The 11,863-nt window shown below is 42.6% G+C and overlaps 1 protein-coding gene across 1 annotated transcript; it reads left to right on the forward strand.

Annotated features, from left to right (window-relative positions):
- Nucleotides 1-2,114: 2,114 nt before the first annotated feature.
- On the forward strand, nt 2,115-6,216 carry LOC306896011 (trypsin-like). The gene is made up of 8 exons (XM_079459653.1): nt 2,115-2,301; nt 3,005-3,025; nt 3,144-3,312; nt 3,763-4,031; nt 4,128-4,273; nt 4,482-4,695; nt 4,786-4,899; nt 5,271-6,216. Exons 1-8 carry the CDS (start codon nt 2,253-2,255, stop codon nt 5,273-5,275), a joined length of 987 nt encoding a protein of 328 aa, XP_079315779.1. The 5' UTR covers nt 2,115-2,252; the 3' UTR covers nt 5,276-6,216.
- The last annotated feature ends 5,647 nt before the right edge of the window (nt 6,217-11,863 follow it).

The raw sequence follows: 11,863 nt of genomic DNA on the forward strand, positions 1-11,863 counted from the left end.
TGTTTCTGCAGTTTACAGTTAACTGCACTAGACGTACAAATTGTTCTACATTAAACATTCCATGCAGTATGTGTAGATACATCTGTTTTTGTTATTGCTATTTGATTCGCTCAACTCGTCATATGACTTTGAATATATGAACTATTAATGTATTTTTAATAGGACTAGTTTGTGTGTGTCATAGAGAGCATGGCGTGATAAACCAAAACAATTCTCTTTCTCCACACATGGGACTGACATGATCCTGCCACAAGACTCGAAAACCAAGACAAGGAGTGGCAGGTTCATGTCAGTTCCAATGTGTTTTGTGTGGAGAAAGAGCATTGTTTTGGTTTATCATCCCATACTCTCTCTCCGGTGTCACGTCCTTTAGCCCCGCCCTCTTGTTTCTCTGTTAGTGGCGCATTAGTGTTTAGTCCTGTCACCATCCCTGAACCATATTCTCCCTAGTGATTCATTCCCTTTACCTGCCCCGTGCAATCCTCCTGTTAGCTTTCCGTGCTCAATTCCTGTCACCGGCTGCCACTCTCCCTGTGTTATCGGTCCTCGTTAGAGTTTCCCTTTATCTAGTCCCAGTTTCCCTCTGTCCCTTGTCGGTTCATTGTCATTACCATTACCACCTTTGTCATTATTTGCGTTGAGTATCACCTTGTTGGATTACCTGTGTTCCTGTTTCCTGTTCCCAATTTTGTGGATTATAGTTTATTTGTTTTTCAAAGGACATCGTTTGTTTTGTCCCCCTTGTGGGAAGTTTTCCTTTGCACCTTTGTCTTTTGTTCTTGTTTTTGGTTTGAATAGTTTTATTTAAAACACGTCTGCCTGTGCTTGGGTTCTGTCCTAAACCCTGACACTGTGTTTAGCCGTTATAAGAAACCGCTTGTGTTAAGAAAAGCAAGCAATTGTTTGAAAAGAAAATTGCACAATATTAAAGTATTACACAGTGGGGAGGGGTAAAGGTTATGCAGTCCTGTTTTGACATCATCCTTGCACAAAGCACATAATTACAACTTGATACGATTTACAAACTTAAAAGCGATTCTTGGTCACATTTTGTTTGTTTTCCATTATTTTATAATCCGCTTTGTTTTTGAATAATGAGAACATTTAAAAAATTGATCTTAAGATGACATAAGACTTATTCCAAAGCTGACTTTCAGGATTCTGTATTCTTCATCATGCCGGATCTTGAGACATTGTAACGTCATCTTTAACCTTGACCTTGGAAGATGAGAGACGTGTAGGAGCCAGACTGATCACATCTGAATCAGACAATCACCTAAAGCATCAAATACATTCTGGACAATGTAAAACAAACATAAGCTAAATAAACACAACATCAATTTTCATACACTCGTATTTAAAGCATATCTTATACAATCTTTACAATATTGTTTTATTTATATCTTAGGCTGACTTTGAAATCGTAAAATAATACAGTCAAAAGTGTAATATAATTTTTTTTCGCAAACAACTCTACCATACAGATGAATTATGCAATACACACTCAGTTGAATGAAATGTTTGGTATTCATTTGTGATTCATTCACAGTGAAACTAACAGCATGTCTCTTTCAGTACAAATGCAGACGTTACTGTTCATGTGAAATATTTTTCCTTGCCTGCCAGCACCATTTGTGCTATGATTTATTAAATAATCACCCCTTTGTGTATATATAATGGTTATTATTTCGAATTTTTCTTTAACTATAATTGTCCTTCAACCAGAGTTGTTTCCTTCATTGTAAAAAAAAGAAAAGAGGAAAGTTGCAGGAAGTTGAAAGAAAGTTTTGTTTATTTAGATTTGATATTGAGAGTCACTAACAACAATTTCTCTTAATTTTCTTGTTTTTCTTTCCTCTTATTTTTTCTTTAATTTGTCTTAGCATGTTTAAATAAATGTAAATATATGAAATAAAATGTATTAAAACACTGTAACTTTACTTGCTTTTTAAAATGAAACCTCTGCAACCTCTCCAGTGTTGATAGTTCTGCATACAGCACAAGAAAAAAACAAAAGACAAAAAAACAGGTATTGTAAAAAGTGATTGATTTATTTTGTCACCTGTGCAGTTAAGAAGAATGTAGAGAATGATGTATGAAAGTGGAGGAGGCGCATGGCAAACAATGGGACGGATTAGTGATGTGACGTGATATGGAGAAGAACGAAAATATAAAAGGCACAGTAAGAGTGCAGTCAAGAGTACCAAGTTATTAACACTTATTCTGCTAATGAAAAGAGAGTTTCAGTGAATATGTGGAGGTTCACGTCTACGACTTTATTCCTGCTCATATGTGTCAAAGGTAAGCTTTTATTATTTGTCACTGTTTACTATAGACAGGCTGCATGTGTCTGAATGGGATTAAGAATATCAAAACCATAAACCTAATGTTGAAAGTGTTTTCTTTAGTGTAAAACACTGTGTTCTTAAAGGCAATTTATAATATCTCTATGTGAAAATAGCACATCTCCATATAATCAGTAGGTTACACAAGTTTTCAAAACAGTTGCAATTATAAGGAATCATTGATATGGGCAGTCATAATAACAAAATGTCAAAGTTAAAAGTATAAAAAGTAAATACATGTAAATAAATACATGTACAGGTTAGGCCAATCGGAATGAAGTTTTCCTGAGAGCTGGTGACAAAATCCACAAGGTCTTTTTTTATTGCTAAGATCTTGTAAGATAACACGTAGATTAAATCATTCCTCAAAAAACTTTATTTGGGGCATTGACAATACATTTGATGCTGCAGGGTAATCACAGTGCAATGGAACGAAGAATGTAAGGGTCAAAGCTATTTGAACGATTGGAGGCTATGTATGCTTTAAAGGAAACCGGTTTATCCTGAAATCTCTAGCTTGTTCTCTTTCACAAATGCAATGGTTCGCGGCAGGATCATCTAAAGAAACACAATGCCTGCAGTTATTCCTTTTCTTCCTTGCCGCTTTTTTAATGTAACGACACCAAATAATGTTTACTATTCTGTCTTTTCCAATGCAGGTTCACAGTCTCAATTGAATGGTAAGATGCTCTCTCTATCATTTGATGTTATTAAGTTCTTATTCTTATCTTAAATTATTTTCAAACAGAAATGTTTCCATCATTTGTTTCATTGTGATCTCTCAATATCTTTCAACAGTTTGTGGCCGTGCCCCTTTAAACACCCGTATTGTGGGTGGTGTAGATGCCACTTATGGGGCATGGCCGTGGCAGGTCAGTCTGCACAGCTCCACGTACGGAGGTCATTTTTGTGGTGGCTCACTCATCAACAGTGAATGGGTGTTGACTGCAGCTCACTGTTTATCTGGGTAAGAAACACATAATATCTGCAAACTTGAAGCAATGGTTATTTGTACTAAATTGTGGCTATGGTTACCCCTGATGCCCTGCAAGAACATGCTGTATATACATCCATTTAGATACATGCATTTTGTGTATATTTTTATGCAAAGTTCAACTATGGATATACTTTTTTACGTTCTTCACAGCAATGCCATAGAATAACCATTTTTGGTTCCACAAAGAACCATTCAGTCAAAGGTTCTTTAAAGAAGCATCTCTTTCCTACTTTTTTATGATCTGAAGAACCTTTTTTCACCACAAAGAACCTTTTGTTAAACAGAAAGGTTCTTCAGATGTTATTTATGGAACAAAATGTTCTTCTATGGCATCAAAGAACCTTTTGAAGCACACGTGTGTGTGTGTGTGTGTTAGAAGTTTATATCTATTGTTTTTGTATTTTCTCTGCTTGTATCCAGTCTCACCACATCCAGTATGCGTGTTTACTTGGGAAGAAAAACACAGCAGGGAGTTAATGTCCATGAAGTCTCTAGAACCGTCAGTAGGCTCATCATTCACACTGCCTACGACATAAACACCAATGACAATGACATTGCTCTCCTGTGTCTGTCCTCTCCAGTCACCTTTACTGACTATATCAGACCTGTGTGTCTGGCATCCCAGAAAAGTGTCTTTGCTTCTGACACCAGCAGCTGGATCACAGGCTGGGGAAATATTTTAAACGGAGGTACGAACGTTTACAAAAATATTTATCCATTCCCATGAAGACTTCTAGTTGTAACAATACAGATAAATGATTGTGTGTGTTTCTGCACATGTATAGTGAGTTTACCAGATCCTGTAGCTCTTCAAGAAACTGTGGTTCCTGTGGTGCCAAATATTCAATGCAATAATCTACTGGTTTCTGGATCTGTTACCAATAACATGATGTGTGCTGGTTTCATGCAGGGTGGCAAAGATACCTGTCAGGTACATCAACAATGCACTAGAATTTTTTATATTCATGTGCCTTCATAAACTTTCTTCAAAGTTGAAAAGAAACACTATTTTGTATATAATATATCATAATTATACAATTATCTTTCATTTAAAATAATAAAGATGTTTGGGAGGCCCATAAATTGTAACTGAAACATGTATTTCCTCTGTCTTTTTCATTTTGTTACTCTTTCTGTAGGGGGACTCTGGAGGTCCAATGGTAAGCCAGTTGTGTTCAACGTGGGTTCAGTCTGGTATCACTAGCTGGGGTTATGGCTGTGCTGATCGAAATTCACCTGGTGTGTACACCCGCGTTTCACAATACCAGAGCTGGATCACCAACAATGTTGCACAGAATTTGCCAGGATTCGTCTTCTTCAATCCCCCAAGCTACTGCTCTTCTTCCAGCCGAAGTAAAAATCTCAAAGATACAGCCATACACATTTAAACATCCTTAACAAAACTTGTTTGGCTTATGGTCTTTATTTGTGTTTTCGGTTTAGTCTCAACCTCTTGTTATGGGAGATGCAATGAGAAGTTCGGTTTACTAAATCGCTGTAACTGCAACCCTGGATGCTTTTTCAACTGCTGCAAAGATTTCAGACAGCGATGCGGATGTAAGGCCAAACACACACGCCCCCCCCCCCCCAGTACATGCACTCAAACACAAAATCACACAAATACTCTCAACACACTACAGTTTGAATTTAAGGTTATGTTCATTTTTTATTTTTTGTGAATTCAAAGCTGTTTAGGGAAACACCAATGTAACTAGAAACAATGGTAATTTGATTTGCAATGAAAGAAAACGTAATATTGCAAAATTATATTTACCTCTACATAACTAATTTTAGATATCTAGGCATATGCCATTTAAGATCATGAAGAACATTTCAGCAACGTGAAACAAACTTTTAAGTAGTGTGTATACGGTACACCGCGTGTATATAATTGACATTATGTAAACTTTCTTTTTCTTTCTGTGCAGTTTGAGGAATGTAGTAACTCTGAGGATGGCATCTGGAACTTTCAAGTGCTTGGTCATACCAGTTCTCCTGGAATTTCTACTTTTGAATCAGAAACGTGCGGTGAAGTTTGCAGCAAAACAGTTGCAAAGTCTGTTGTCAGTTTCACAACAACACATACCTCACTTTTAGTATAGACTATCTTCTCTTTTTTTGCTTAACACCTATAGATGCTAGTGATTGTATGCTTCGTTTCTCAGTCACATACTTTGTTTTATGTTGCATGACATATGAAAATGTAGCATATTTCTTAAAGTTCCAATGCAATAAAAAATGACAATATTTCATTTGTTAGTGCGCATTACCAGCTTTGTGGTGAACAATTCATCTGTACATGCCAGAAATGAAATCCCGTAATCTTTAATCAATATCTAAAAATGTTCTTCTGCCTTGAAATGTCAGATTAGTTTGAAGGCTTGGTGAGAACATCCGTTAATCCTTTCCCTTGCCGGGAGTTCCATGGGTAAAATGTTAACATTTCAAGATCAATTTACAGTGGAAAAATTCAATAATTTATACATGCTCCATATCAGCACATGTTTTATAAAGGATTTTTTTTTTGAGTACATTTAAACAATTTTATTATAAATATATAACACAATGTCACTTTGTATGAAATTCTTTTCAGTTCTACAAATAATTGATTGTTTTTGAATTAAGATTTATCCTATGAGATGACAGTCTGCATGACTTATACTAAAGAAACATAAGTCTAGTAAGACATCCCGGTCTTGGGTTTTCTGTACATGCACAAATGGAAAAAAAGTAACAATGGGTAATGCAATGCATACAAAAACATCTAATTTACTGTGCTTATTTTATCGTTTGAACCGAGATATTTGATCATACGTCATTTCGATATATCTGTAGTCTAAAAATGCCATTAAAAGCATTAAAAAATGTTTATATAAATACATAATTTGTCAAATTCAAGATTTGTTTTATGGTCTAAAAGACAAATTATTGATTACTCTGCTGGAAAATAACATTGGCATGTTGTATACAGGAACTTGCATGGTAATACTGAGCTTGTCACAGTTATGGACAGAACCCAAGCGCAGGCAGGCGTGTGTTCAACAACAAGGCTTTATTCAAACCAAAAACCCTCGATGGGGAAAACAAGAACAAAAGACAAAGGTGCAAAGGAAAACTTACCCCAAGGGGGACAAAACAAACAATGTCCTTAGAATCTCAAATAAACTATAATCACCAAACTCAAGAACAGGAAACCGGGTAATCCAAACGAGACAGGTTCAGCAGGACAATGCTCTTTCTCCACACAAAACACATGGGACTGACATGATCCTGCCACAAGACTCGAAAACCAAGACAAGGATCATGGCAGAGCTAATAACATTTTCTCTCCGCTATCCCCACCACAAACAGAAAACAGAAATTGTCCTCATAAACCATGTTTATATTTTTATAAATAATAATACCCATGTAAATTTGTGTCCTCACAAACTGCACATTCAAACCCTCGCACACTCACAACATGTTGATATTATCACATAAGTCATACAGTGTCACTTGAAGCAGCACTGAAACTGTAATTTTGACCTTCAATCCAATGGTTTGACTTAAATTGCATTATATGGAGAAAAAATATTGAATGTTTTCCTTCAAAGCTCTTTTTTATGTGACTCAAGAAAAAAAGACATAGACATCTTGGATTAAGTGGGGGTGAATAAATTAACAGAAAAGTTTTATTTTAAATTAACTAGTGCACTTGCGCTTCTTGTCTGTGGTGACTAGATGGCGTTGTTTTACATTTAAATTTGAATGCTTTTAAATGCAACCGGTCTAAAGGGCTTCTGTCTCATCAGCTTCTGTCTCCTTTCTCTATTTCTTTCTGGGTGATATGTATTAACATTGGTCATTCGAGCTGAAATAGTTTTCTTTATGAATATCAACATATTCTGCCCCCTTCCTTGAACCGCCACCTTAACGTGGTGGAGGGGTTTGAGTACCCGAGTGACCCTAGGAGCTATGTTGTCGGGGGCCATATGCCCCTGGTAGGGTCTCCCAAGGCAAACAGGTCCTAGGCGACGGGTCAGACTAAGAGTGGTTCAAAAACCCTTTATGATGTTGAATATAACAAGGACCGTGACGTCGCCCGGTATGGCGCAACCGGGGCACCACCCTGGAGCCAGGCCCGGGGTCGGTGCTCGTATGTGAGCGCCTGGTGGTCGGGCCTTTCCCCACGGGGTCCGGCCGGGCTCAGCCCGAAGGAGCGACGTGGGGCCGCCTTCCCGTGGGCTCACCACGTGCGGGAGGGACCATAGGGGGTCGGTGCGTAGTGGATCGGGCGGCAGTCGGAGGAGAGTGCCTCGACAGCCCGATCCCTGGACACGGAAGCTAGCTCTAGGGACGTGGAACGTCACCTCGCTGGCGGGGAAGGAGCCTGAGATGGTGCGTGAGGTTGAGAGGTTCCGACTAGAGATAGTCGGGATCACCTCTACGCATGGCTTGGGCTCTGGAACCACACTCCTCGAGAGAGGATGGACACTTCATCACTCTGGAGTTGCCCATGGGGAGAGGCGGCGGGCTGGTGTGGGTCTGATTATAGCCCCCCAGCTTTCCCGCCATGTGTTGGAGTTTACCCCGGTGAACGAGAGGGTCGTTTCCCTGCGCCTACGGGTCGGGGTTAGGTCTCTCACTGTTGTTTGTGCCTACGGGCCGAACGGCAGTGCAGAGTACCCGACCTTCTTGGAGTCTCTGGGAGGGGTGCTGGAAAGTACTCCGACTGGGGACTCCGTCGTCCTACTGGGGGACTTCAACGCCCATGTCGGCAACAACAGTGACACCTGGAGGGGCGTGATTGGGAGGAACGGCCCCCCTGATCTGAACCCGAGCGGTGTTCAGTTATTGGACTTCTGTGCTAGTCACAGTTTGTCTATAACGAACACCATGTTCAAGCATAAGGGTGTCCATCAGTGCACGTGGCACCAGGACACCCTAGGCCGCAGGTCGATGATCGACTTTGTGGTCGTTTCATCTGACCTGCGACCATATGTTTTGGACACTCGGGTTAAGAGAGGGGCGGAGCTGTCAACTGATCACCACCTGGTGGTGAGTTGGATCCGATGGCAGGAGAGGAAGCTGGACAGACTCGGCAGACCCAAACGTACTGTAAGGGTCTGCTGGGAACGCCTGGCCGAGTCTCCTGTCAGAGAGATCTTTAACTCCCACCTCCGGCAGAGCTTCAACCAGATCCCGAGGGAGGCTGGAGACATTGAGTCCGAGTGGACCATGTTCTCCGCCTCCATTGTCGAAGCAGCCACTCGGAGCTGTGGCCGTAAAGTCTCCGGTGCCTGTCGAGGCGGGAATCCCCGAACCCGGTGGTGGACACCGGAAGTAAGGGAAACCGTCAAGCTGAAGAAGGAGTCTTATCGGGCCTGGTTGGCTTGTGGGACTCCTGAGGCAGCTGACCGGTACCGACAAGCCAAGCGGACTGCTGCCCGGGCGGTTGTGGAGGCAAAAACTCGGGCCTGGGAGGAGTTTGGTGAGGCCATGGAGAAGGACTATCGACTGGCCTCGAAGAGATTCTGGCAAACCGTCCGGCGCCTCAGGAGAGGGAAACAGTGCCCTACCAATGCTGTTTACAGTGGAGGTGGGAGGCTGTTGACCTCAACTGGGGATGTCGTCGGACGGTGGAAGGAGTACTTCGAGGATCTCCTCAATCCCACCGTCACGTCCTCCATTGAGGAAGCAGAAGCTGAGGGCTCAGAGGTGGACTCGTCCATCACCCAAGCCGAAGTCACTGAGGTAGTCAAGAAACTCCTCAGTGGCAAGGCACCGGGGGTGGATGAGATTCGCCCTGAGTACCTCAAGTCTCTGGATGTTGTGGGGCTGTCTTGGCTGACACGCCTCTGCAGCATCGCGTGGCGGTCGGGGACAGTGCCTCTGGGATGGCAGACCGGGGTGGTGGTCCCTCTTTTTAAGAAGGGGGACCGGAGGGTGTGTTCCAACTACAGGGGGATCACACTTCTCAGCCTTCCCGGGAAAGTCTATGCCAGGGTACTGGAGAGGAGAATACGCCCGATAGTAGAACCTCGGATTCAGGAGGAACAGTGTGGTTTTCGTCCAGGCCGTGGAACGCTGGACCAGCTCTACACCCTCTACAGGGTGCTGGAGGGTTCATGGGAGTTTGCTCAACCAATCCACATGTGTTTTGTGGATTTGGAGAAGGCATTCGACTGTGTCCCTCGTGGCATCCTGTGGAGGGTGCTTCGGGAGTATGGGGTCTGTGGTCCTTTGCTAAGGGCTGTCAGGTCCCTGTACGGCCGAAGCAGGAGCTTGGTTCGCATTGCCGGCAGTAAGTCGGACTTGTTCCCAGTGCATGTCGGACTCCGGCAGGGCTGCCCTTTGTCACCGGTTCTGTTCGTAGTTTTTATGGACAGAATTTCTAGGCGCAGCCAGGGGCCGGAGGGTGTCAGGTTTGGGGACGACACGATCTCATCTCTGCTATTTGCGGATGATGTTGTCGTGTTGGCCCCTTCAAACCAGGACCTTCAGCATGCACTGGGACGGTTTACAGCAGAGTGTGAAGCGGCTGGAATGAAAATCAGTACCTCCAAATCCGAGGCCATGGTCCTCAGTCGGAAAAGGGTGGCTTGCCCACTTCAGGTTGGTGGAGAGTTCCTTCCTCAAGTGGAGGAGTTTAAGTATCTCGGGGTCTTGTTCACGAGTGAGGGAAGGATGGAACGGGAGATTGACAGACGGATCGGTGCAGCTTCTGCAGTAATGCGGTCGATGTACCGGTCCGTCGTGGTGAAGAAAGAGCTGAGCCGCAAGGCGAAGCTCTCAATTTACCGGTCAATCTACGTTCCTACTCTCACCTATGGTCATGAGCTTTGGGTCATGACCGAAAGGACAAGATCCCGGATACAGGCGGCTGAAATGAGCTTCCTCCGCAGGGTGGCTGGGCGATCCCTTAGAGATAGGGTGAGAAGCTCGGTCACCCGGGAGGAGCTCGGAGTAGAGCCGCTGCTCCTCCACATCGAGAGGGGTCAGCTGAGGTGGCTTGGGCATCTGTTACGGATGCCTACTGGACGCCTTCCCCGGAAGGTGCTCCGGGCCCGTCCGACCGGGAGGAGACCCCGGGGAAGACCTAGGACACGCTGGTGGGACTATGTCTCCCGGCTGGCCTGGGAACGCCTCGGTGTCCCCCCGGAAGAGCTGGAGGAAGTGTCTGGGGTGAGGGATGTCTGGGCATCTCTGCTTGGACTGCTGCCCCCGCGACCCGGCCCCGGATAAGCGGTAGAAAATGGATGGATGGAACATATTCTGCCTACATTACTTGTTCAAGAACTGTTATTTTCTCTTAAAGCAACACTTTGTAGTTCTTCGACATTAAAATAATGTCTCAAAACATTTTACAGTTTTAGAACAACTCTTTACAGGACAAATTCAACTTCCGCTGCTACCTGAGCAGCCTCATAGCCGCAATAAGCTCCGTAAGTTCTGTGTTCGGTTCGGGCTATATAGAAACATATATTGGTGCTTCAGTGGTTCTTTGGGATGACTAAGGTGCTACATAGCACCGCTTCCGTATAAAGAACCTGTTAAGCCCCTGTGTGGTTCTTCAGAGGTTCTATATAGCACCTCAGTCAACCCAAAGAGCGACTGAAGCACCAATATATGGTTCTATATAGCATTTAAAATGGTCCCCCTATGATTACGAGCAAAGAAACCATTTTAGTGCAACTGTATAGCACTATTTGTTTTGAGTGTAGTGCGCATAGTGACTCCTCCCAGATATCGACAACAGACATTTTTTCCTGTTGCATCTGTTCTTTTTGAGTATCAAAGTGTGAAAATATTGAGATTATCAGGTTGCACAGTCACAGAGAGAACATTAGTACGGTGTAATTTTACTGTCATTGCCACGCAGGCAAGAGGAGATAAGAGGTACTGTGTCACAAAGAAGATGATCATCAGTTACCCCAGGTCGCTGAAGCTATGTGATGACTGGCAGCTTTGTGCACAGTAAACTTTTTCAAACGGTTTATATCCAAAATCTATATCTCTCCAGTTCTGGCTGTCACATTTTAGGCCTTAAAATGGCACCGTTTTGGCCAGAGTTGGAGGCTCCTAACTTGATGATGGCTTCTTTATACTTGACGTATGTTTTTAATCTTCTCCTGCATCTATGATCTTAAAGGTACAGTTCACCCAATTGCCATTTTATGCAAATTATGTCATGGTTTAGACACCATTGAGTTGTTCCAATTTGTTTTACATTTCTTTGTTCTGATGAATACAGAGAAAGAAGAATGCTTGTAACCAACCAGTTCTTGGTCACTCATTTCTTTGTAAATGTCTTTGTTCTATCGTATATTTTGATATTTTGAAGAAAAGCAAAAGGTTCTTTGGCACTTTTGACTACCATTGTCATTTTTCCTACTACGGTAGTCAGTGATGGCTAAGAACTGTTTGGTGACAAGCATTCTTCCAAATATCGTTCTCTGTGTTCATCGGAACAAAGAAATTAATGAAAATTTGGAACAAATCAAATCTGAGTAAATTATGATAGAAATAAAATTCCAAAGAA

The sequence above is a fragment of the Barbatula barbatula genome (genome assembly GCF_947034865.1).
Source record: "Barbatula barbatula genome assembly, chromosome: 7".
NCBI classification, from domain to species: Eukaryota; Metazoa; Chordata; class Actinopteri; order Cypriniformes; family Nemacheilidae; genus Barbatula; species Barbatula barbatula.